The sequence below is a fragment of the Diabrotica virgifera genome, chromosome 5 (assembly GCF_917563875.1).
Source record: "Diabrotica virgifera virgifera chromosome 5, PGI_DIABVI_V3a".
Classification (NCBI taxonomy): Eukaryota; Metazoa; Arthropoda; class Insecta; order Coleoptera; family Chrysomelidae; genus Diabrotica; species Diabrotica virgifera.
Genome location: NC_065447.1, coordinates 25,541,477 through 25,566,987, shown reverse-complemented (window position 1 = coordinate 25,566,987; position 25,511 = coordinate 25,541,477). Strand labels below are relative to the sequence as shown.

Sequence of the window (25,511 nt, the reverse complement as noted above, 5' to 3'; positions counted from 1 at the left end):
TTAACATAGTTATTAAACAATAAACAAGCTTAATCAAGCAATATGACCATAACATCCAGAAAAGCTTATCATTCTTCTTTATGTTGCCGAAGAAGTGAAAAAATCTACAACGAAAGAAATAGAAGGTATTCGAGTATCCACGCTACAGTTCAGATTTATCACTCTACTAAAAGAATTCTTCAACCTACAGCCACAAGAATTCTTGAAACAGAGTTTACATCGGTTGGTGCAAAAATAGGTTATGTGCCTTAAATATGGTAGTAAATTATTGTAGTTATGTTTACCGATCAATTTTTTCTGGATCAAAGATATGTTTCAATTGAACAAGCCTAATCTATTTAAAAATACCTCATTTGAAGTAAACTAAAGTTCCGTGTAATGTACCGGGTGTCCCAATTAGAATGGCTCTCGGCCATATCTCAGGAACCGTTTATAGTACAGCTTTGAGAAAAAAATATTTATAACAAAAGTTGCCTCTGGAAAAGCCTGAAAATTATTTTCATGATTGTGGGTCCACCGCTAGAGGGCGTAATTGAATATCAAAAATTAAAAATTTTTGCAAAATTTGCTTAATGAAAGGGCACTGGAAATCCAATCATCGTATTCTTCATAAAATTCTGCGCATATTTGATTTCACATGTTTAAGTCTACCTTTGCAAAAAAGAGGTGGGGGTGAGTGGGAACCTTCTTATGAAAAAATGGCTGTAAGTCCGGTTCTGCGAAATCGAATTTTGCATACTTGGTCTTGTTGAAAATAGCTTTTTTTCGTCAATGTAAGTGTCTTATTTTCGAAATAGCCTAATAAGTAATATGCAAGTTAGGAGTCGTTATTTAATTATTTTCGGAAATCTAGTTTTCTTTTGAGAATATTAAAAACAAGTATTTATTTTTAATCATGTATTACAAAATTAAACCAAATGATCAACATAATACCGAAAACCGCATGTCGATACCTTTTTTCTATCTCGAGATATCTTAAGAAATATGTAAATTTTAAACATAACCGATACTGTCATCGGTAAACGAGGTTAAGGAAAAGTAGTGTGCTATGGAAAAAACAAATAACCATTTTCCAAATGTAAACGTATATAATTAATTAAAACAACAATAGGACAAACAACACTATCAAATATAACAAAGAAATAAAAGCAATTACTTACTTAGTCTTAGTGACTGAATAAATATTCAAATTGTTGCCCATCATTTTCGATGTAAGCATTTACTCCCAAGAGTAGATTGAATAGCAACATATTTAATTGTATTAGACTTTTATTTATGGAGACGGATTAAATACCTTGTTTTGGCCGCTAGGCCCACTACTCGAGAAAACATGATCTAGAATCTAGAGAATACGAAACGCCATTCAAAGCATTGCGAAAGCAGAAATTGAGACCGCTGTTCAATCTACTCTTGAAAGAGTAACTGCTTGCATCGAAAATGATGGGCAACAATTTGAACATGTAAGTCGTCACTAAGTAAGTAGTTGCTTTAATTTCTTTGCTATATTTTATAGTGTTGTTTGTATTATGGTTTTAATTAATTATATACGTTTACATCTGGAAAATGTTTCTTTGTTTTTTTCCATAGCACTACTTTTCCTTAACTTGGTTTACCGGTGACATTAACAGTTGTTTAAAATTTACACATTTCTTAAGATATCTCGAGATAGAAAAAAGGTATCGACATGCGGTTTTCGGTATTATGTTGCTAATTTGGTCTAATTTTGTAATACAGGATTAAAAATGCATACTTGTTTTTAATATTCTCAAAAGAAAACCAGATTTCCGAAAATAATTAAATAACGCCTCCTAGCTTGCATATTACTTATTAGGCTATTTCGAAAATAAGACACTTACTTTGACGAAAAAGAGCTGTTTTCAACAAGACCAAGTATGCAAAATTCGATTTAGCAGAACCGGACTTACAGCCATTTTTTCATAAGAAGGTTCCCACTCACCCCCACCTCTTATTTGCAAAGGTAGACTTAAACTTGTGAAATCAAATATGCTCAGAATTTTATGAAGAATACGATGATCGAATTTCCAGTGCCCTTTCAATGGGCAAGTTTGGTAAAATTTTGATTTTTTAATTTTTGATATTCAATTACGCCCTCTAGCGGTGGACCCACAATTATGAAAATAATTTGCAGGCTTTTCCCGAGGCAACTTCTGTTATAAATATTTTTTTCTTAAAGCTGTGCTATAAACGGTTCCTGAGATATGGCCGAGAGCCATTCTTATTGGGACACCCGGTACATAATGTTAATTAAGACACAAAAGTCTCTTTTATACCCCTTATCATCATACACAGCTATGCAAGTGCTTCTTTGCAGACAACATAGTCCCTCTTAAGAATAATTATACTACTGCTATCAATTCGATGGCATATTATGAGTAGAACTGACATTCAGATCGAATATTATCGTGTCTTCTTCTTCTTTCTTCTCAACGTTCAAGGACTGCTCTTTCAGTGGTCATTCAGACCCAGCTTTTTTATGCTTTCGAGGAGGGTCTTCGGAATGACTCCAGTAGTAGACATAATAATCGGTATCGTCTGGGTACTTTGCATTCTCCATTGCCTTCTTATTTGAATTTCCAGATCTCTGTACTTGGCGATCTTTTAAGTAAATTTACGACGTAGATTATTGTTGTTAGGTATCGCCACATCAATTAGTGTTGTTTGTCTTGTTAATTTATTAACTAGTACGAGATCTGGTCTATTATAGCAGTATAGCTTGTAGTTGCCATCCTCAAGCATACTCTCAGGGACGTATTGATAATACGGGAGATGGTCCGTTTGGAGAAGTCCCAACTTGATAGCTATCTCTTGATGAATGATTTTTCACACTGCGTCATGCCGTTCCTTGTATTCAGTTGCAGCAAATGCCTGGCAGCCCCCTGTAAGATGTTGGATGGTTTCTTGGGCTTGACATGCATATCAGCATCTGTCGTTTTGAACCTGAGGGTCTTTGATGACATATTTCAGGTAATTTCTGGTTGGTATAACCTGATCCTGAATGGCCAGTAATGAACCCTCCGTTTCAGGGAACATCTTTCCTGATGTCAACCAATAGTTCGACGCTGTATTGTCGACATAGTCTTGGCTGACTTCATTGGGATGTCGCCCGTGCAGAGGTTTACCCATCCAGTTGCGAATTTTTTCGTCTTTAGTGAGGTGGTTTATGCGCATTTCTGGTTCCCTCAGTTTGATCGGTGTTGTGTCATCTACTGCGCAGATAGCGCGATGTAGAGTAGATGTCTCAGCCTGCATCTGAAAATAAGTTCTTAAATTAGCAATTTGTTTGTCTAATTGCTCACCTATATCCATAAGTCCTCTTCCTCCTAGATTCCGTGGTAATGTCGTTCTTTCTACTGCACTTTTAGGATGGTGCTTTTGTGCCTTTGTGAGGTGTGTTCGTACTTTTCGCTGAAGATTTTCTATATCTGTTTTTGTCCACTTAACAATACCAAATGAATAGCTGAAATGAAGTGCGGAACAAGCGTAGGTGTTTAGTGCCTTAAACAAATTTTTACTGTTAAGCTGTGAACGAAGCAGCTGTTTTATCCTTCGTATAAACTCAGTAGTTATCTCAGTTTTCATTTGCTTATGGTCAATTTTCCGCGCCTGCTTTACTCCAAGATATTTGTATATATCGTTTTCACCCATGGCCTCGATGTTCTGGCCATTTTGCCTATCGAATCCACCGGGCTGTATCTTTCCTCTGACTATATTTAAAACGCGGCACTTGTCTAGTCCAAAGTGCATATTAATATCGTTAGAGAATGTTTCTACTGTTTTTAGCATCTCTTCTAGATTGTTTCGAGTGGAAGCCATTAATTTCAAATCCTCTATATACACCACATGATTAAGCTTCGCTACTACAGTATTGTTGTTTTTAATGCTAAAACCTGAGTCAGTGAAGTTTAATATAGCTGTGATAGGGGTTCATAGCCAAACAGAACCACAATGGATTCAGCGAGTCTCCTTGAAACAGGCCCCGGTTGATTGCGATATTTTACGTTTCAATAGTGTTTTCACCAGGTATTTGGAGGTGAATTTTAGTCTTCCAACTTGTCATTATATGCCTTAAAAAGTCACTATGTTATCATGGACTTTGTATATTCTTAATATATCTATAAGCCATTCATGCGGCACTGCATCAAAGGCCTTTTTGTAGTCAATAAAGGCAGTAAAGAGGTTCCTTTTTTTGGTGAATGCCTGGTTAGAAATGTCGATGATAAGTTGTTCTTTGCAACCCATAGCACCTTTAGCGCATCCTTTCTGTTGAGGCTCTATGATATTGTTTAGTTAGAGCATAGTGTTGGTAGATACGCCGGGTTATACAGGATGTGACCAATTTGTACAAAGTTGGAAGACAAGTAATTGGGCGGTACTTGGCTGGATCTTGGGTGCTATTTTGATCCTTCAGTATTAAATAAGTGGTTCCCTGAGTTGGAAATGATGGTATTTCCTGCGGGTTAGAAATAACATAATTAATTAATGTTGATAAGCACTCATGAATACTCTAAAACTTCTTAAGCCAGAAGTTCTGAACTCCATCTGGTCTAGATTTCCAGTTATGAAGCTCTTTGATGATATTTGAGACCTCTTCAGTAATGAATGGTTCGTAGTTAGCTGTGACGTAGTGGTGACAGTTGTGCGTAGTATCTTCTATCCAGCCAGCATTGTTGTTAAGAGCAGCTGGCGTGGAAAGTTGATTTCCCCAAACCTCATGAATTTCTTCTTGGCTTGGATAAGACTTATCGAGATTTTCTACGGTGGAATTGAGTTTTCGGTAGAATGCCTTCTCAGAGTTCTCAAAAAGTGCATTGTCACATTTTCGGTTGTTACTAATTTTATACCTTCTTAATAGTCCTGAATATATGGAGAGTTTTTGTTTTAATATATCCACACACTGTTGGGTTGTGTTATTTTCTGGATCGTATCTCGAGTGTCTTGCAGTGCTCCGCATTATTTCTTCAGCTCTCTTAATGACTTTTCTATTTGTTACACCTCTGATATATTCTGTGACTTGACCAATATCCGTACGCAGTAATTCAATTTTTCCGAGAGGTCTTTTTTTCCAGGGTGCAATTCTGTTACCAGTCCTTCCGTTATTAGTACCCCGTCGTGTTCTGATCTTAAAGCCCATTACATTAGCAATTGCTGTTGCTGCACGGTAGATTAGCATATGCAGATATTCCAATATGTGGGCTTCTACGACATAATTGGGTAAAATTTCAGTGTTCACAATTTGTTACAGCGCACCTAGTTTCTTACAAGAATATATTCGTGGTAGCGGTGGTCTGCTAAGTGGATTTGTTCCATTAAATTCTTGTACTTTGAGTCTTATAAATTTTATTTACTTCACTTCAGTCTTATGCTAAAGCCTTATTATAAAAATATAAGTAGATATGCTATTTTATTTATTTTTGTTCTTTTTTATTGATTAATTTAAGGTCAAACATAAAGAATATTTTTATTTATTAAGCTCAACAGGTCTTGTAGGCCTAGAGCTAAAACTTTTACATTTCTGATTACATTTTATTTTAGTCTTATAAATTTTATTTACTTCACTTCAGTCTTTTTATACACTTCTTCACTACCTCCCTCCATCTCCTTCTGTCTAATGCTAGTTCTTTCCATCTCTCAATGTTACTTTTTTTCAGGTCTTCGTACACATTGTTCTTCCATCTTTTTCTTGGCCTGCCTTTCCTTCTCTTTTGTGTTGGTCTTCGTGAGAGTACCATTTTTTACTCTGAGCTTGATCTTTGTCGTTATCGTTGTCTCTTTATACAGTTCTTCCAACTCTTTATTGGTTCTTCAATCTCACTCTACTGACCTTCTATTTTCACACCTCCATATATTGCTCTTTGCATTTCTCTCTCCCATCTTTCTAAAAGGTCTGTTTCTGACTTTTTCACCACCCACGTTTCGCATGCGTATATTACTGTATTCAGGCCCCGGGCTTAGGTGACTGGCGCCCTGGGCAAATGGTCTACTAGCGCCCTTTATTACTATAATGTAAAAGCAAATAATCTATGTTACTTATATTTTATGAAGTAAAGTAAATAACAAGAAAACACGTCTTTCATACACAAAACTGTAGACATTTATTTCTACATAATTCACACTTCCAGCAAAGATTACAACTTAAAATTATATTTTTAAGATCCTACTTTGTACAAAGCATTTTAAGTGACAGATTTTTTTCTAACCTTCAATTTGGCAAACTTGTTTACTACATCAGAAAAATCTGTGCTTAGAGTTAAGTCTTTTTCACAACACAGTAACATGAGACAATTTAACTTGCTTATTTTCGGCACTTTCTTCAATAACTCTTGTTTATCACTCTCCTTTGCAGCACGCTTTCTGAATTCAGAACCATTTAGTTTTTTGTTCATTTTTTAACAAAATTATCACTCACTTTGTCCCAAACAATAACTACACTTGTCAAACAATAAACAAACAACGTTTGAGGTTATAAGATTGTTGGTAAGACAGCGGAAGATGAGCGCATGCGAGGATGCACCGGCACCGGCTGTACCCAACGGTACAAGTACTGCCAACAGCGTATTAACTAATTGCAGTGTTACCAGCCCTAATATTATTATTATTTAATAATATATGAATAATAATGCTTGATATTAACTTATCATTATTATGTTTTTTACTATTTTTATTTTACATTTTCGGTAGCCTGTATTATATTTACTTGGTCTGTTCTATATATTTTTGAAAATTTTGTGTCAGATATTTTTTAGTGGGTAATTTGTTTCTTTCAGTTGTCTATCAAGTCTCTTAGTGATTAGACGTGTTTGATTTAAAAGTCGATTCACTAATTGCCGCAAAAAATACACAGTTTGTTTACCTTTTACTCATTTATTTGGTTAAGTTTTTTGGATTTCTACAAGTAAGTCGATTCATTACTTAATTTATCCTGGGAAATTATACTTAAAAATCCGACATCTGTCTGGGACGGATGTCGGGAACTTCACCTGGCGGCGGGAAGCCGCCGCGATCTTCAAATATAAGAATCGAGGATATTAGGGTTCTGGATGGCATGGAACTCGACGATTCAAATGTAAATATTAATCAAGATGGTTTTCGCGGATTTACAGAAGCCGATAAGAATAATATTGCAACAGGGGACAAAAATCAAGTTTTTCCAGCAGATAATGATAACAATAAAAGCTCATTAACAACAACAGCAAGTAATTTAGATCAGCCAAACCAGTCTTTCAAACGCGATATTTCCATTAATAATCGATTTACGTCAAGAGATACAGGTCCGTACTTAATTTTTGTGGAACACGAAGTTTTGAATGTGGGAAGATTGCATCCAATGAGACTTGGTGAAAAACTGTTAGCACTTTCAGAATACGAAAAATCGATCTTAGAAATTAGTAGCGTGGGTCGTAATAGACTTAAAATTGAAGTTAATTCAGGGTTAGTTGCGAACAAATTAGTGGAAAATTCGGTATTCAAAGACAATAAACTGATAGCTTATATCCCCTCACATTTAACTGAAAAAAAAGGTATTGTGAGATCGGTCGATACATATCTGACTGAAAATGATCTTGTTAAAGTTATAAAATCAGAGTGTTCTGTTCGTAAGGTGCAAAGAATGTTTCGAAAAGTAATAAAAGACGGAGTGATTGAAAAAATCCCCCGTCAAATGATAATTGTCACATTTGCAGGGAACAAAATTCCCCAATTTATTTATATAAATAAAGTGAGATGTCCTGTAGACACGTACGTTCATCCTGTTATGCAGTGTTACAATTGTCTTCGTTACGGTCACTCTGCATCTCAATGTAAAGGAAAAAAGAAATGCCGAAACTGCGGCAAAGAAAATGATAACGAATGCACTCAATGTGATAACTTCTGCATTTTTTGTAACTCTAATTCACACAACTCGACAAATCGAGATTGTTCAGAGTATAAAAAACAAAAACGAACTAAGGAAGCAATGGCACACCTTAATATTTCTTTCAAAGAGGCCGAAAAAGTTATTGACAATCCTGCCTACACTAGTATTGTTCAAAAAAACAGATTTGCTCCGTTACTGTCATCCACTACTGAATTCCCTTCATTAGTTTCCAGGCCAAATACCTATTCCAATATTGCTCAAAGCTCATCAAAACATTTGCCTTCCATTGCAAATATTTCAAATACTGCAGCTTCTACTAGAAAAAAACGAAAAATACACCCATCGTCTCCTACGCTTATTACCGCTCCAAGCGAATTTAGCTTTTGTGCTAGCCCCGTATTCCAGTTCGGAAACTATAATAAAAATGTATCTAAAAATAACGATGAACATCTTAAAAATGAATTCGCTACTACTTTGAAGGATTCAATCAATAATTTCTTTTCAGACATTCCTGCTCGAAACCCTGCGATTAATAGTTCAGTTCCCTCTATACAAGATGTAGAAAATATAATTAACAGCGTGATTAAACATTTCTTTACCTGATATGGCCGGTTTAAAAATTGTCCAGTGGAACGCTAGATCAGCGTACTCTAATAAAAACTCTATTACGCAACTTTTTACAGAAGAACACTTTGATATAGCTCTTATTTCGGAAACTTGGTACAAACCTAAGTATGAAATGTCCTTACAGGGATTTAATATTGCCAGAAAAGATAGACGTAATAAACGAGGTGGAGGTGTTAGCATAATTATCTCTAATAATATTAAATACAATAATATAGTATTCAACCAAACATTTAATAAAAATATTGAAGTTTGTGGCATTGATATTGATGTCAATGGCACCAAAATATCTGTGGTTAGTATTTATCGTCCAGGTAGCATTGCAGTCACAGTGAACGACTATGTTTCTCTTTTTCAACAAATTCCGCATAATTTTATTATTGGTGGCGACTTTAACGCCCATCATGGAGCCTGGGGCTCTATAAACAATGATCATAGCGGTAACATACTCATGGAAGCTTTAGAATACTTCGACAACTTTATCATTGCAAATGACGGATCTCCTACCAGAGTATCTGCCCCTGGCTCTCCTCCATCATGTGTTGATCTTACCCTCATTTCGTTCAACTTTAGCTCACAATTCTCTTGGTCTGTTAAAGCAGATACGTATGGCTCTGACCATTATGCTATCACATTTGTGTTACAAGAACTCAGAATTGATAATATTAATATTACCCCCATTCATAAATGGTCTATGCGAGAAGCTGATTGGGCATTGTTTCAAACAAAAATTGATAAAGATTTTTCCGAGATTCCGTTTTTCAACAATACTAACGAAATGATTAACTTTATCACCAATTCAATGACATCCTCGGCGGATTCAGCTCTTAAAAAAACTTACCCCTTCTCTCCTAAAAAGGCTCCTCATCCCCCTTGGTGGGATGAGGAATGTCAACAGTTAGTTACCCAAAGGAAGGAAGCTTACAAAACGTACAAGCGCAATATGATAACTTCAAATTATATCAATGTAAAAAAAATAGATGCGCTCTGCAAAAGAACCTTCAAATTTAAAGCCAAACAGGCTTGGGCAGACTATTGTACTCAACTCAATAGGAATTCAAATCCCTCGGAAATTTGGCGCCGGATTAATATATTTCAAAAGAAGAAAAATGATATCCAACCATGTGAAGAAAATGAGGCGGAAATACTTTTTCATAAATTAGCTCCAAGTTTTGTTAGTCCTTACATTCACTACACACCCACCAGTAATCATGATCATTCTCTTCTAGCCCCAGTTACACTAAGAGAGTTAGAACTTAATATCAAATCGTCAAAACTTACTGCTCCAGGCTTAGATGGCATCAATTATATGATGATTAAAAAGCTCCCTGACTCGGCGAAACACTTTCTTTGCAAAATATATAACAATATACTTTCAGGAGATACGGATTACCCCTCACTAAAACAGTGTCTAATTATTCCTATTCCTAAGGTCAGTGACAACAAAGCTCTGCGACCCATTTCTCTAATGTCTTGTGTATTAAAAACTTTGGAAAGAATTATCAAACTCAGATTAGAATGGTGGTTAGAAAATAATAACATCCTCCCCCAATCCCAGTTTGGTTTTCGGCGAGGTAAAGGTACTCTCGACTGTGCAGCCAATCTTGCAACGGAAATTCAGTTGGCTTTTTCAGAAAACCATTATTCAGCTGCCTTATTTTTAGATATCTCTAGTGCTTATGAAAGCGTGCTGTTGGATTGTTTATATGAAAAGTTAACATACATCCATATACCACCACAATTTGCATTTGTTCTTATTAATATGTTCCTCAGACGACAGATCTTTATAAAATGCAATACAAATACTCTAGGTCCTAGAGAGGTTAACTCGGGTCTGCCACAGGGGTCGGTGTTGAGCCCGCTTCTATTTAATATCTATACCCTCGATGTTCACAACCTTGGTATGAACGCAAGAATTTTACAATATGCTGACGATTTTTCTATATACACTACTCATAAAAACTACTCTCAATGTGTTAGTAATCTTAAGTATATAGTGCATTGCTGCTTTAAATACTTTCCTGAACAGGGATTTGAAATATCACCTCAAATCTGCTATTGTATTTTTTACCAGACACCAATTGCCAGAACTTAATAGCCTTACAATTCAAAATCACACTATACCTGTTTGCAAAACATACACATATTTGGGTATCACATTTGATTGCAAACTGACCTGGTCCGATCACATATCAAGATGCATTAAGAAAAGTGAAAAAAGTCTTAATATCCTAAGAGCAATTAACAGATATCATTGGAGCGCTGACCCTAACATTAACTTGATTTTCTACCGAGCGTACACTCGATCTATCCTAGATTATGGTTGTTTCTTGTATGGATCAGCCACTAATTCCAGACTTTCACAAATAGATAGGGTACAGTTCAAGGCTCTACGCATTGTTCTTGGTGCATTTAAATCCACTCCCACAGCTGCTCTCCTTGCAGAGTGTGGCGAACCCCCCATGCAACTTCGACGACAGTTACTAGCTGAAAAATTCGTCGTTAAACAAAAACGATTTACACACAACGACCTTATTAAAAATTTAGGCATCTTAACTGCATATAGCTACACTAATAAATACTGGCACAACAGAAACTGTCCCCCTCTAGCTGATGCATTTGCAACAGTCTCAAACATCGAACTACGTGATGATTCTGGTTTGCCGTTCTTCACGGCTAAATTCGATATATGTCTTACACCACCAAATATTATTTTTCCAGAATATAATGATAACCCAGCAATTAATAACATATCTATGCAAATAGAATTAGAGAAATTAGGTAATGTACATAAATTTTTTACAGACGGATCCAAATCCCCTACTGGAACAGGATGTGCAGTGTACAGGGAAAACACAAACGAAAGTTTGTTGTTTAAACTAAACAAAAACTCTACAATCTTTACAGCAGAGGCACTTGCTATATTTAAGGCTTTGGATTGGGCAAACAATTCACTGCTACCCTTGTCAAACTTGGCTATAATATCGGATTCGAAATCTGTTTTATCAGCTCTGGTGTACCCGGTTACCTCCATATACAATAACTCAATAATCGTGGAAATTTTGACAACCTTAAGAGCCTTAGATTATAAACAGATAAATACATTCTTCATATGGGCCAAAGGGCATTCCTCCATAACGGGAAACGAAACAGCTGACAAACTGGCAAAAAGAGCTATCACTGATGGCAAACAAGCCCCCGAATTAACGCTACAAGACGCATTATCTATATGTAAGCAAAACTTAAGAACTAAATGGGCAGACAAATGGACAACAATTAGATCTAACAATGCATTTCAGTACTGCACGCTTTTTCCAACACTTCCTTCTACAAAGCTTGCTAAAAGAAGCCATCCCAATAGAAAAATTAACACCAAATACATTAGGTGCCTCTTTGGACACGGAGCAGTCAACTCCAAGCTTTATAAGATGAAATTGGCCACATCCCCCCTCTGTGACTGCAGTGACAGTTTTGACGACTTTAATCACTGGATTTTTCAATGCAGTCATAATTCTAATGCCACCTCTTACCTTATTACGGAACTAACTAAATTAAAAATCCCGTTTCCTCAAAATTATCTTTCCATTATGCTGGAGTGCATCCATAATCCCGAAGTAAGAGCTATTTTTTGTAACTTTTTTAGTCGTACGAGGAGACGCTTATAATTTCCTCAACTTTTAGGTCTGTATCAACCAATCCAAATTGTATTCAGTTAGGTATTAAATATATATGTATAGATTTGTAAAAACTGTATTTGTACCAAATAATTGTATTCAGTTACTGTATTTATATGTACAGATTTGTAAAAATTGTATTTGTACCAAATTGTGTTCAGTTATATGTATAGACTTTTAAATGTTATAAATTTTCGTGGCAAAACGGGTTCTTCCCAAAGCCAATAAACCAAAAAAAAAAAAATTTGTTTCTCTAATTTATTTTTATTATCTCTTTTATTTTGCGGCCCCAAAAATTTGGCGCCCTGGGCAAATGCCTAGTCTGCCCATTTATAGCCCGGGGCCTGACTGTAGGTCTGATAACAGTCTTATAAATTCTGATTTTTGTTTTTCTTGATACGTATTTTTGGATTTCATTAATGTTCGTAATGCTCCATACTTTTTATTTGCTTTAGCTATTCTTGCCTTTATCTCCACTTCCTCATGATCATTTTCATCTATTTTGGCTCCCAGGTAATTAATTTCTTTGGCTCTTTTGAACTAGTATGTTTTTTATTCATATATTTGTAATACGATGTTATTTTCTTTTCCTTTTGGATCTCTCACATTATCACATATACTTTGTCTTTTCTTCATTTATTTTAAGTCCCAATTTTTATATTATGTTTTTCATTAATAGACTAAGAGCCGCTATGGGTGAAATTTCTTAATCATTTTAGGCACGATGGGACCCTATAACTTAAATAGTAGAACCTAAAAGAAAACGTTTGAACACTGTGCCGTCACTTTTCAGTGGCACATGCGTCGACAGTGGCGCCTCAAACTTTCCTCTTATGGACGGGATAAATAAATTAAAAGTTAACAGAACTTACTAACAGAATTAATTTTTATTATTTTTTTAAGTTCTATGTGATTAACACATAGAATTCAGCGTAAACTTAACCCACCACCCCCTTCCCCCTGCCCCCACCATCAAAAACTTCATTTTTCGTTTTTATTTTTTTTTGGTGGGATGCAATCAATTTTAAAATTTCAAAAAATTCACACGCATAGCTGAGGCTTTTATAAAGCATGCCTATTTTTTATAGACCCATAGGTAGAGTGTACATAACCTCAAAAAATTAAAAGAATTTTTTTTTCAAAAAAGCGTATAACTTTTTTTGAGGAATAGCTGCAGGTTTAATTTTTTCTTAATCTTGTGTGTTTTATCAAACACTATATTTTTAATTTTTTTTAGATTTTTCCGTAAGGCTCCCCACCTTCAAAAATCCGAAAAACTCTTTTTTGGGGGGTTTTGGGGGATTTTCCCTATTTTATAGACTTCATAATATATCAAATCAATTTTGTTTTTATAGGTTATATGTAACTTGAAGTAACTGAAGTAATATTTAAAAATCAGAAAAACACGTTCAAACCCCACAAAACCCCCTTAAAACAGTTTTTTGGATTTTTGAAGGTGACCAGTGTTACAGAAAAATCTGAAAAAAATTAGAAATATAGTGTTTGATAAAATACACAAGACTAAGAAAAAATTAGATCTGCAGCTATCCCCAAAAAAAAGTTATATACTTTTTTCCAAAAAAAAAAATTTTAAATTTTTTTGAGGTTATGTACACTTAACCTACAGATCTATAAAAAATAGACGTGTTTTATAAAAGCCTTAGCTATGCGTGTGAATTTTTTGAAATTTTAAAATTGATTGCATCCCACAAAAAAAAATAAAAACGAAAAATAAAGTTTTTGATGGTGGGGGCAGGGAGAAGGGGTTGATGGGTTAAAATTACGATGAATCTTATGTCTTAATCACATAGAACTTAAAAAAATGAAAAAAATTAAATTCTGGTAATGAGGGTGGGTATTTTTTAATTTATGTATCCCGTCCATAAGTGGAAAGTTTGATGCGCCACTGATCACTGAAAAGTGACGGCACAGTGCTCAAACGTTTTCTTTTCGGTTCTACTATTTAAGTTATAGGGTCCCGTCGTGCCTAAAATGATTAAGAAATTTCACCTATAGCGGCTCTTAGTCTATAACTCTTGTAGTTCTTTCTTGCTTGTTGCTAATAGTGTCAGATCATCTGCAAATTCTATGCATTAATGGATAAAGAAAATCCAAATCCAAATGATATTTCTAGTAAATTAATTTAAATCATTTTTAGAGATGGGAATACATGCATGCCCCCAACGAAAATACACCGGAAGGAGAACTGATGAAAGTATTGAAGAATCCTAAGGACTGGGTGGATTGTACGTGTAAAGATGAAAAACAATAATTTTAGAGAGAGATAGTTAAAGTCTGCTTGTTTGCTCTCTTTAATTCCCTTTTTGTAATTCCATAATTATGTAAGAATGGTTTGTTTATATATTTTATACACAAGGACTGTTACTGTACATACAAAATTTCTACTATATATTTAATATAGGACTATATTTAATATAGTCTGTTTTATAATATTAGTAAGAACAAAACTTTAGAAATATATTTTATGTTAAAGGTATTTCAAGTGTTATTCAAACCTCGAATTTATTTTTTTATTTAAATTAATGTGTATATGCCACCTATGGTCATTAGCATGAGTTAGAGTTACAATTTACATGGTATGGTTTCATCAACAGCTATTCGATCCATCGTCGAATGTAAGGTTCCTTTAAGTTGTGCTCACTACGGAGAGCAATGGATTGTATCCTCGCTCCGACCGTTGCTCCCTGGTATTTATATTCGTGAATTCTCGCATTTAAAATATTGTATTTATTTTACATAGCGATCGGTAATATAGTTTCGATCGCTATGTAAAATAAATACATTATTTTAAATGCGAGAATTCATGAATATAAATACCAGGGAGCAACGGTCGGAGCGAGGATACAATCCATTGCTCTCCTTAGCGAGCAAACCCGTAAGTTGGATTTATAGTTTGACGTAGCGTAGACGTAGACGCAACGTAAGAAACGGACTGGAAACGTAAGAAAATATTATGTCAATTTATAGATCGACGTAGCGAATTTTTGCGCATGAGTAGAAAGAGTAAACAATTCTAATTCAACAACATAGCCTATAAATTATGCGAACAGTAATAAACAAACTTTGTGTTTATTTATTTATACTTATACTATTATTTATTATAATATTTATCTGTTTTGTGTGTTACATGGATTAGGAAATAAACGAAAATATGCTCTTTGGTGCCGCATGCCGTGGGATTTCCAACTATTTTGTTTCATTTCCTGGTCTTTAAAATGTTTATTGGATTTACCTATCGTATAATATGTGTATAGAACCCCCGAATTAGGCTAATAAACAACTCATATTTATCTGAAATATTGAAATGACTCTATGATATATTTTTATTAAATTAATAACTTAACATCCATTGTTTTAACAAATAATTAACAAAATTCGAATATGTTGATAAACAACTTTATCTTTACAAAATTGATGAGGGCGTGTCCACTTTGGGTGACAGAACAAAATTCTTAATTTTGATTGGCCAGACGTAAGAAACGCACTGTAAAAGATGAAAGTTGGTGAACTCTTCCGTTATGTTACGTTTCTCTTATGTTCCGTCAGGCGCTTGCGTTCATCTATAAACACGAGTACACAAAATTCAGTGTTGATCTTTTCCAGTGCGTCTCCGTTGCGTCTACAGGCGGCTGCACAATTGACCGGGAACGGGAACGAGAACGGAAACGGGAACGAGAACGGAAACTGAAAGCATCGGCAGATTCACAATTAAATGGCAAACAGCTGTTTTGTGTCACTGTCACTTGTGCTATTACACTCCGTCTACCGAACAGACGGAGTAATCAAGTGAATAAATCATAATATTTCTTCAAAATACCTTAACGCACAGCCTTGTACACAATACCGATAACACCAATTACCGAATACCTTGTTATCGGTATTGTGTAGAAGGCCGTGCGTTAAGGTATTTCGAAGAAATATTGTGATTTATTCACGTGATTACTCCGTCTGTTGGGTAGACGGAGTATAATTATTTTTCTTCTCAAAATAAATTTTGCGGAACGATCTTTTTCTAATTTTATTAAAAGAACATGTCTGTGAACTCTAAAAATATGGATTTATTTGATGACGAGCTTTTATAATATTTTCGTTTTTTATAATCTTGGAACTAATTTACACAATATGTGTGCAATCGCAAAGGTTTGTCAGCATAAAGATAAAAAGCATATCATTCAAATATTTATATTATTATTGTATCTAGTTACCATATAAGTACACATACTATGATCTACATCAATCATACGGATGAGGACATTTTTCCAATAAAGAAATCAATCACACTTCTAATAACAAATTTTTATTGGGCATTTGACAGTATTTTTAATACTGCCTTCTGATTGGTTCCGGGAATACAACGGGAACGAGAAAGTTGAAACATGGTCAACTTTCCCGTTCCCGTTACCGGACAGCTTCTCGTTCTCGGTTATTGTGCATCTACAACATTATTTTACATAGAGGTTAACTTTTTTCCCGTTCCCGTTTCCGTTCTCGTTCCCGTTCCCGGGCAATTGTGCAGCCGCCTTACGTCTACGCTACGTCAAACTATAAATCCAACTTTAGGTGTGGGTGTGACCATTCATATAGTACAGGAACTGAAGCTTTTCACCCCGCAATTTTTACAGAATGGATCGATTTGCTTGAAAATTTAAGAATAAGCAGTGGATAGTCCAAGGATCAAAATCTATATGATGCTAAAAGGCGTTTTTACCATGGGGGTGGTGTCCACCCCATCTCGGGGGTGTAAATTTTTTAATATATTTTGACTGCAAAAGTTGATAAAAACATTTATTCCAAGCAAAAAATGTTCTATACATTTTTTTGATAAAATTAATAGATTTCGATTTATTCGCTATCGAAAGTGTTAGTTTTATATTGAAAAAATCAGTGTTTTTCGATGGTATACTCAAAGGTAATACCACGAGTCCTCTAAATTTTATCGATAAATTTTTTTGTTTTCACGAAAACTTCTTTATTTGGTAAAATTACGAAAACAAACTGAATGATAAAATCACGAGTCCGAAGGACGAGTGATTTTATCCATTTCGGTTTGTTTGAGTGATTTTACCCTAAATAAAGAAGTTTAAGTATGAAAACGAAAAAATTTATCAAGCAAAATTTAGAGGACGAGTGGTATTTGAAAAGATTATTTTGTGAACCAATATGTATTATTAGTAAATACGGGCATCTGTGAAATATTTTTAAGACAACTAGGATCAATGTCTTAAGTAGGTTATAGATTATAGTTATAGGTATGTACGTATTATGTGAAATTTAGGGTACCTTAAGTTTTATCAGGGAAGAGGCTGTTTTATCAGTATTACACTCAATGATTGGCTAGAACGACGCGTGGTGATTGGCTGAAAAAGCAAAAACGTCAGAATTTGACAGGTGAAAAAAATAATCATTTATGATTCACTCAATTTTAGCCGTAGAAAAATTTTTTTCAAACCAAGTTCTTGGGAATCAAATAACCTACAATTTCATATTTAAACATTTTTCGTATCTCTGATGCTAATCTTTCCATTCTGAAGAAAAGGCCATTTTTTTCCAAACTACAAAAATTCGTGATTCACTTTTACCTCCATTTTTTTAAACTAATCATTCTAAGCCGGTGAAACTTCTAGAACCTATTAATAATACATAATTAAAGAAGGACAAATAAGGTCAATGACTAATTTTAATTAAGATGGGAATTAGGAGGTTGCTTCCGGTCACTTTTTCGCTGAAAAAAATAGGGACGGACACTCTTTTCATTATACGTCACTTAATTTTTGAGCTAGAGACTTTTTTATTTCTGGAGATAGATATTATTAAATACTTTAAATTAGTTTAAATAAGTTATCCTCGAAAAATGCATAGTTTTCCCGTCTTTTGACTTTGAAACTACAATATTTAGCATTTGACGAAGAAGAGCTAACATATTATAATAAAGTATAGCTCGATTACTATTGGTCTTAAAGAAAATTAAAAAAAAAAAGGTTTTGTTTATTTTTTCAAAAGGTACATTTTTGTTAAGTAGAGTTGTTTTGATAAAACGAAAACTTTTGGAGTTATTAGCAGAAAACTTATTGATTATTTCGATATAAAACTAACACTTTCGATAGCAAATAAATCGAAAACTATTAATTTTATCAAAAAAATATCTTCATTGGATGTGCAATCACTGAGCTTAATATTGAGTAGTCTCCTTTCCATAGCTCTTTGAGTGACTTGAAGTTTGTAGACTACGCTGTTGTTGAAAGCCCAAGTTTTAGTTCTATATGTCAGAATTGGCAATACGTACTGATCGAAGGTTTTTGCCTTTAGGTATGGTTTACATTTACATGGTAGTCAAAAAAAATTTAACGTTTATATTTTGTTTAACAGTGGAGTCTTCTCGAGGAATTTGATCTCTTTGTTGATTTGGTCTGTGCTGTTTAGGACATCTTTTAGGATAAGACTAATATGAGTTGAAAAAGACTGTATGACTTGTACACACTTCTAAGTAGGTTAAACCGGCAAACAGGTGTATTAGGGTGGGCCGAAAAAACTAAAATTATTTTTTTCAAGTCGTAATACCGCGGAAAAGTTGCGAATGTATGAGACTAAAAAGGGGTAAGAATTTAAAAATTATCGGTTTATATCTTCCATTCGCGCATGAGCCGTAAAGTTTGCCGAAATTGTTAAAAAACTTATTTTTTGCGATAATATTTTTAACAGATTAAAATTAGCGTTTGTAATACGTTTTCTCATTCTTAATAACCATACTGACTAAATTTAAGCGTGTTATTAAAATCTCTTAACATTTTCCGTTCGCGCATAAGGCATAAAAATAGCCAAAATGTGACAAAATTGCATATTTCACACACGTTTCATTTTTCGTAATTAAGAGGATTCATATTTTCGTAATTGAATGGAAATAATACTCACATATGAACTGTATTTGTTGAACTTGTATTGAGAACACTTAAAATAATCACATCATTTTCAGAACTTTAGTAGGCTATTATTTAAAAATATTGTGTGAAAATAAAAAAAAAAAACAAATTTTTTTACGAGATGCAAGTTTTCAATTCGACAATATGGTCCAATGTCCACCAGTCCATTGTCCGTCCAGTCCATCTTGTATTATTTTAACACCTTTTTGCTATTACATAGTAGAAGGCACTTTGAACTGTGATTTCTGTGTAAAGTCCGGCATTGCATACCTTGATAACAATGTTGTTCTTATGAAGCCGTCGCGATTCTCAGCTCCGCAAACTTTTCCAACTTTTCCTGTTACGAGTTTTACACATCGTTCTACTGCCTGTGTATGAACAGGAAATGACTTTAATATTACATACCAGTTAGGGGCTGAATCACTCTAAATAATTAATGTTATTTCATCATCATTTATATATAATGGAGAAGATAAGTCACAGTCTAACCAATGAATTATTTCTGAATAGTCTCGACATTCAAAATTTAGTTTTGGCGGTTTGAATATTCTAATGTTAGATCTTGTTTTATCTAGCTGTCTAGCTTTCAGAATTCTGCGAAGTCCAAGTTCTCTTATATGTTTTCTGTTATCTTGTGTGATGGCCAAAATCAAATGTTCTGGATGGGCGAAAATAGCTCATATGGGCAATAAATTTTTGAAGTAAAAACTTCTTTAGGGACGTTGTGCACTTTTTGGATGGGGAAAAATGATTAAATTTGGATGGGGAGAAAGTAATACATAAGCGACCGTCATCGCTTCTACGAAATAAACATTTGAAGTGAATACTTTTTTAGGGACCTTGTGCTCTTTTTGGATGGAAAAAAGTATTAAATTATCGACCGTCATCGCTTCGATGAAATAAATTTGTAAAGTGAAAACTTCTTGAGGGACGTTGTGCACTTTTTGGATGGGGGAAAATTATTGAATTAGGGACCGTCATCGCTTGGACGAAATAAATATTTGAAGTGAAACTTCTTTAGGGACGTTGTGCACTTTTTCGATGGAAAAAAGTATTAAATTAGCGATCGTCATCGTTTCGATGAAATCAATGTTTGAAGTGGAAACTTCTTGAGGGACGTTGTGTACTTTTTGGATGGGAAAAAATATTAAATTAGCGACCTTTATCGCTTCAACGAAATAAATTTTTGAAGTCAAAAATTTCTTTAGGGACGTTTTGCACTTTTTGGATGGGTATAAATTACTAAATTAGGGACCGTCATCGCTTCGACGAAATAAATATTTGAAGTGAAACTTCTTTAGGGACCTTGTGCACATTTTGGAATGGGGGAAAAGTATTGAATTAGGGACTGTCATACATCACTTCGACGAAATAAATATTTGAAGTGAAACTTCTTTAGGGACGTTGTGCACTGTTTCGATGGAAAAAGTATTAAATTAGCGACCGTCATCGCTTCGATGAAATCAATTTTTGAAGTGGAAAGTTCTTGAGGGACGTTGTGCACTTTTTGGATGAGGAAAATATTATATTAGCGAACCTTCATCGCTTCGACGAAATAAATTTTTGAAGTGAAAACTTCTTGAGAGACGTTGTGCACTTTTTGGATAAAGAAAAATTATTAAATTAGCGACCGTCATCGCTTCGATGAAATAAATTTTTTAAGTGAAAACTTTTTTAGGGACGTTGTGCACTTTTTGTATGGAGGAAAAGCTTTGAATTAGGGCCGTAACCGCTTCGAGGAAATAAATATTTGAAGTGAAAACTTCTTGAGGGACGTTGTGCACTTTTTGGATGGGGAAAATTATTAAATTAGCGACCGTGATCGCTTCGACGAAATAAATTTTTTAATTGAAAATTTCTTTAGGGACGTTGTGCACTTCTTGGATGGGGAAAAAGTATTGAATTTGCGACCGTCATCACTTCGCTGAAATAAATTTTGTACATATATAAATTATGTGTATGTATAGGTACATAAATAGCATAGGGCATACGCATCGCGTATATCGTATATGATATAGGTATAGCACTTCTTTTAGGATGAGGTAAAAGCATTGAGCTCGTAATTTATATACTATAAGAAGTTTTCACTTCTTGTCTGTCGGCACTCCGACGAGTGCCTTCAATACAAGTTTTTTTTTAAACAATTTTCTCTAAAATGTATAAGAACCAATCGAAAAAAATATAAAAAATATTTTTTTCTTTTTTTTTCACCTGTACGTCTTCACAGATTTATCAGCTACCCGTCATAATAATAGGGAACTTGCACATTTTTTTCTTATTAGATAATAATGTTCAGTTTTGTTTAAAAATGAGATTTCCAAAATTTCACGCTTCAAAAACTCGTAATAACTTAGAAATACATATTTAAAGTCTTCAGCGGTATAAAATAGTTCAAACGGCACGTGACGTCACATAGTTTTGCATTAGTTTTTATTATGGTTATATTTCGCTGTGTCTAGGTACACGCTAACGTGTACGCAAATAAGAAAGTTAGGTAGACGCGAATTAAACTTCATCAAGCCAGTGACGTCATTATTTAGCTTGCGCAGTGACTATATATTTTGGTACATGCTATTTTGATATGTTTAGTGTTTGTTTGATAGAAAAATACTTGTTAAGGGAAGGGAAGCAGAACTATTCAGATGTTTCAAACTTAATTATAATAAATCAATTTGTATATATAAAAGTATAATTTAGGTTAGCAAAATAATTATATGTATTTAGTTGACATGACATGTAGGTACAAAATATTGTTAAAATAATTTTTATACGTAAGTGAATTATTATAATCAACTATTCTAAATGCAAAATAAGCCACAATTTAACTAAAAAAATTATTTTATTAACGTTTAGACGTCCAAATCGGATGTCATTGTCAAAATACAAAAATTAGTCAGATTAAATAAATTATTAGAAAAATTTTTTTACTAAGCAACAACATTTTTGTTTAGTTTAATAATATTTTGTATTTTGACAACAACATCCGGTTTAGAAGTCGAAACGTTAATAAAATCAATTTTTTAGTTAAATTGTGGCTTAGTTCCCATTTAGAATAGTTGATTACAAAAATGCCACAAGGATAATAGCTTCAAAACAAGTTAATTATTATTGTGAAAGCTTTAGGTCTTCCTTTTATTTTAATCTTTTACGGTAATACTATTTCATTTATAACTAAAAAAAATATATATTAATTTATAGTCTCTTATCTTTTGCGTACTGTTTTAAAATGTTCTTAAACTCATTAAAAGAACTAAATAATTGTCCGCACTCCGTAGTTAATTTAAAAACAAACACTAAACAAATAAAAAATAAGAAATCACTGACATTCTAACTTTTTTATTTGCGTACACGTTAGCGTATACCTAGACACAACCTTATATTTAGGTATATTCTTCTTCTCATTCTTTAGTTTATTGGCCTCCACCTACTTGGGTATTTGGCAAGCTCATCGTCGTGGAATAAGTCAAAAATATTTATATTCGAATGATATTTATCGTATGTCATTGTAATAATATATACCAGTTTGTTAAAATTGTAGTTTTATACTGTTTTTGAAGGAAAGGAACGAAGGTTTACTATTGAAAATAAAACCATTTTGTAAAAGTACAAATTTTCTATGAATAGGTCAAACGATCAAAAACACTTGTAACGTCACATAAATGTATTTTCTACTGACGTTTATAACGTCTAATTTAAAATTCTGTTTACTTTATTGGAAAAATGTAAATGTAAAACCAAGTGACGTCACGATGCGTTTTGGACCACCTGTTTTAATTTGAATTTTTAATCGTCTTTAGGGGCCAAACGAAAGACAAACAAAACTTTTTTATCTTTGATACATGTTTTAAATTATGTTCTGTTGTGATTTATAACATTTTTTCCGAATTTAAAAATTTATGCAAGTTCTCTGTTATACCTTTTAGAACCTTCAAATATCTGTATAAGGTGTTTATCTCATGAAATTTGCAGTGAACTATTGAACATTTTTCAAGGCCTTTCTCTTGCGTCATATAGTCAGTCATATTACTAAAATAATAATAATAATTATGAATTTATTGGTGAGATTGCAAATTGCGATATGTACATTAAACAATGTTATCAATAACAAACATGTTAGGAATTTACGAATATATATATACACCGTTTTTAGGCGTCAACGCCCTTCCGGTAGGGATCTATGGAGGAGTGTCACCGAGCCGCAAGCCCTTAACCCTTGCCGTACCGCTCCTCCATAGGCCGATCAGACACCAGCTTATTCCAGACCAAGTCGTAGATTCTTTTTAGAATTTTAGACTACGACGTCAGCCTTTTTATTTTTCTATTCACCGGGCTGGGGCACGAATCTCGATCGCCTCGACCGCATATCCACTATAGATTTGTCAATCGTGCGCCTCAGTCCGCTTGGCTAATCTGATCGACGTCTTAATTAGGAATTTACGAATAATTTGCTTAATGGTATTAAAAATACAAATAAATATATCAATATCGACAATTGTGACGTAGTGATAGGAAATATATATACTTAATAAATTGTCGATAACGTAATATTCAAACAATACTTTGGATGAAAAGGTTATCTGTCTTATCGCTCTTAATTACATAAAAGTATAGTGCAAAGATAAACAGAAAAACGCAGTTGTGAGCAATTTTAAAGTAAAGTGACTAAACCTACAGACGTGAAGGTTTTGTCAGTTTAAAACCGGTTAATATTTTAATTGCCAGAAAATTATCAAAATGTGTGTCCTAAAGAACCTTACAGAAGCTTCTAAAGAGGAACAAGTAAATTATATTAATTCTTTTGATGAAGTACTGCTGGATGTCGATGGTAAGAGATATTTACATATTTTTCTAATACTTAAAGGGGTAGGCGCAAAATTTCGGGTCTAATGCTTTTTAAATGCATTATTTTTTTTTTCGAATGCAGAGAAAACTTCTGTAAGTCCCTGAAAAGTTCTGTAATGTTTATTTTAATAAGTTGCAGTGGTGAAAAAAAAAAAAAAAAGAAAATTTAGTGTGATTTTTAATTTCAAATATCTCATTTAAAAGAAACTTTTTTGTTTATTCTAAGGGACTTTCGGCACTCGGGAATAATGTAATCTTTCATTCTGCGTTTAAATTTTTTAAAAATATTTATTAGATTTCTCAGGATTTGAATGCATTTAATAAGGATTGGAGCCGAAATTTTGCGCCTACGCCCTTAAATTCAAACAACATGAATAATTTAAACGAAAAAACACTAAATAAGTATTTGTGTAATTTTAGTTTTGGAAAGAGTTCTCCAAAATCACATATTTGTCCTTTTTGATCATATAAGAGTTTCTAACAATAAAACACTGAAAACGTTTGTTTTCTATACTTCCATAAAATTTATTACAACTATGTGACTACAGCTGTTTCGGCAGAGTGCCTTTCTCAAGTGATTTAGATTACTATGGGTTTGCCTTTTTGAAGTCTTCAACTGAAGAAGTTGAGGAGTGGGGAGCTGTTTGTGTCGAGTTGATCATTCAGAATTATATCTGTATTTTTCAATTTATTAATTTCCATAGATTCTAGTAAAGATAGCTTAAGGCCTTTATTTTGAATATGCAGAATTTGAAACTGTTCATTAAAAGAATGATTATGATCTAGAAGGTGAAGTGCGTATGTAGAAGTGTCTGTTTTTCTTATGCTGAAAGCCCTTTTGTGTTCTGCTATCCGTTTGTCAAAGATTCTGCCAGTTTGACCGATGTAAGTTTTCGGACAGTCACCACAAGTTAGTTTGTAGACACCACTCTGTAGTTGTTTTCTCTTTCGGCTCTTATTGTTCTTAATATATTTGCTTAAGTTGTTGTTAGTTCTGAAAGCGGGTGTTATTCCTTTCTTTTTTATGTATCTGGCTATTTTTGTTGTTATCTTGCCAGTATATGTGATAGAGCAGAAGGTACTGGGTTCTTTCTGTGGTAGTGGATAGACTAATTTCAGGGCTTTCTTATGGAGAGAAAGAACCCAGTACCTTCTGCTCTATCACATATACTGGCAAGATATCGACCAAAATAGTCAGATACATAAAAAAGGAAGGAATAACACCAGTTTTCAGAACTAACAACAACTTAAGCAAATATATTAAGAATAATAAGAGCCGAAAGAGAAAACAACTACAAAGTGGTGTTTACAAACTAACTTGTGGTGACTGTCCGAAAACTTACATCGGTCAAACTGGCCGAACCTTTGACAAACGGATAGCAGAACACAAAAGGGCTTTCAACAATAGAAAAACAGACACTTCTACATACGCACTTCACCTTCTAAATCATAATCATTCTTTTAATCAACAAAAAAATTATATAATGTACGTTCAATTTACTTTGAACAATGTCAGTTTCTAGTTACAATTTTTTGGCAAGATGGCGCTAGGAGTTATCG

At 33.8% G+C, this 25,511-nt stretch overlaps 2 protein-coding genes across 2 annotated transcripts in view; both read left to right on the top strand.

The window, feature by feature from the left end:
• The window catches only part of LOC114329720 (oxygen-dependent coproporphyrinogen-III oxidase), a 32,398-nt gene extending 17,730 nt beyond the window's left edge, over positions 1-14,668 (top strand). Inside the window, exon 5 of the mRNA XM_028278904.2 lies at positions 14,330-14,668. Within this exon, the coding sequence (XP_028134705.1) occupies positions 14,330-14,443 (114 nt within the window). The 3' untranslated portion in view covers positions 14,444-14,668. The remainder of the gene's footprint in view (positions 1-14,329) is intronic.
• An 8,670-nt stretch (positions 14,669-23,338) lies between these two features.
• The window catches only part of LOC114329719 (uncharacterized), a 30,660-nt gene continuing 28,487 nt past the window's right edge, over positions 23,339-25,511 (top strand). Inside the window, exon 1 of the mRNA XM_028278903.2 lies at positions 23,339-23,934. Within this exon, the coding sequence (XP_028134704.1) occupies positions 23,844-23,934 (91 nt within the window). The 5' untranslated portion in view covers positions 23,339-23,843. The remainder of the gene's footprint in view (positions 23,935-25,511) is intronic.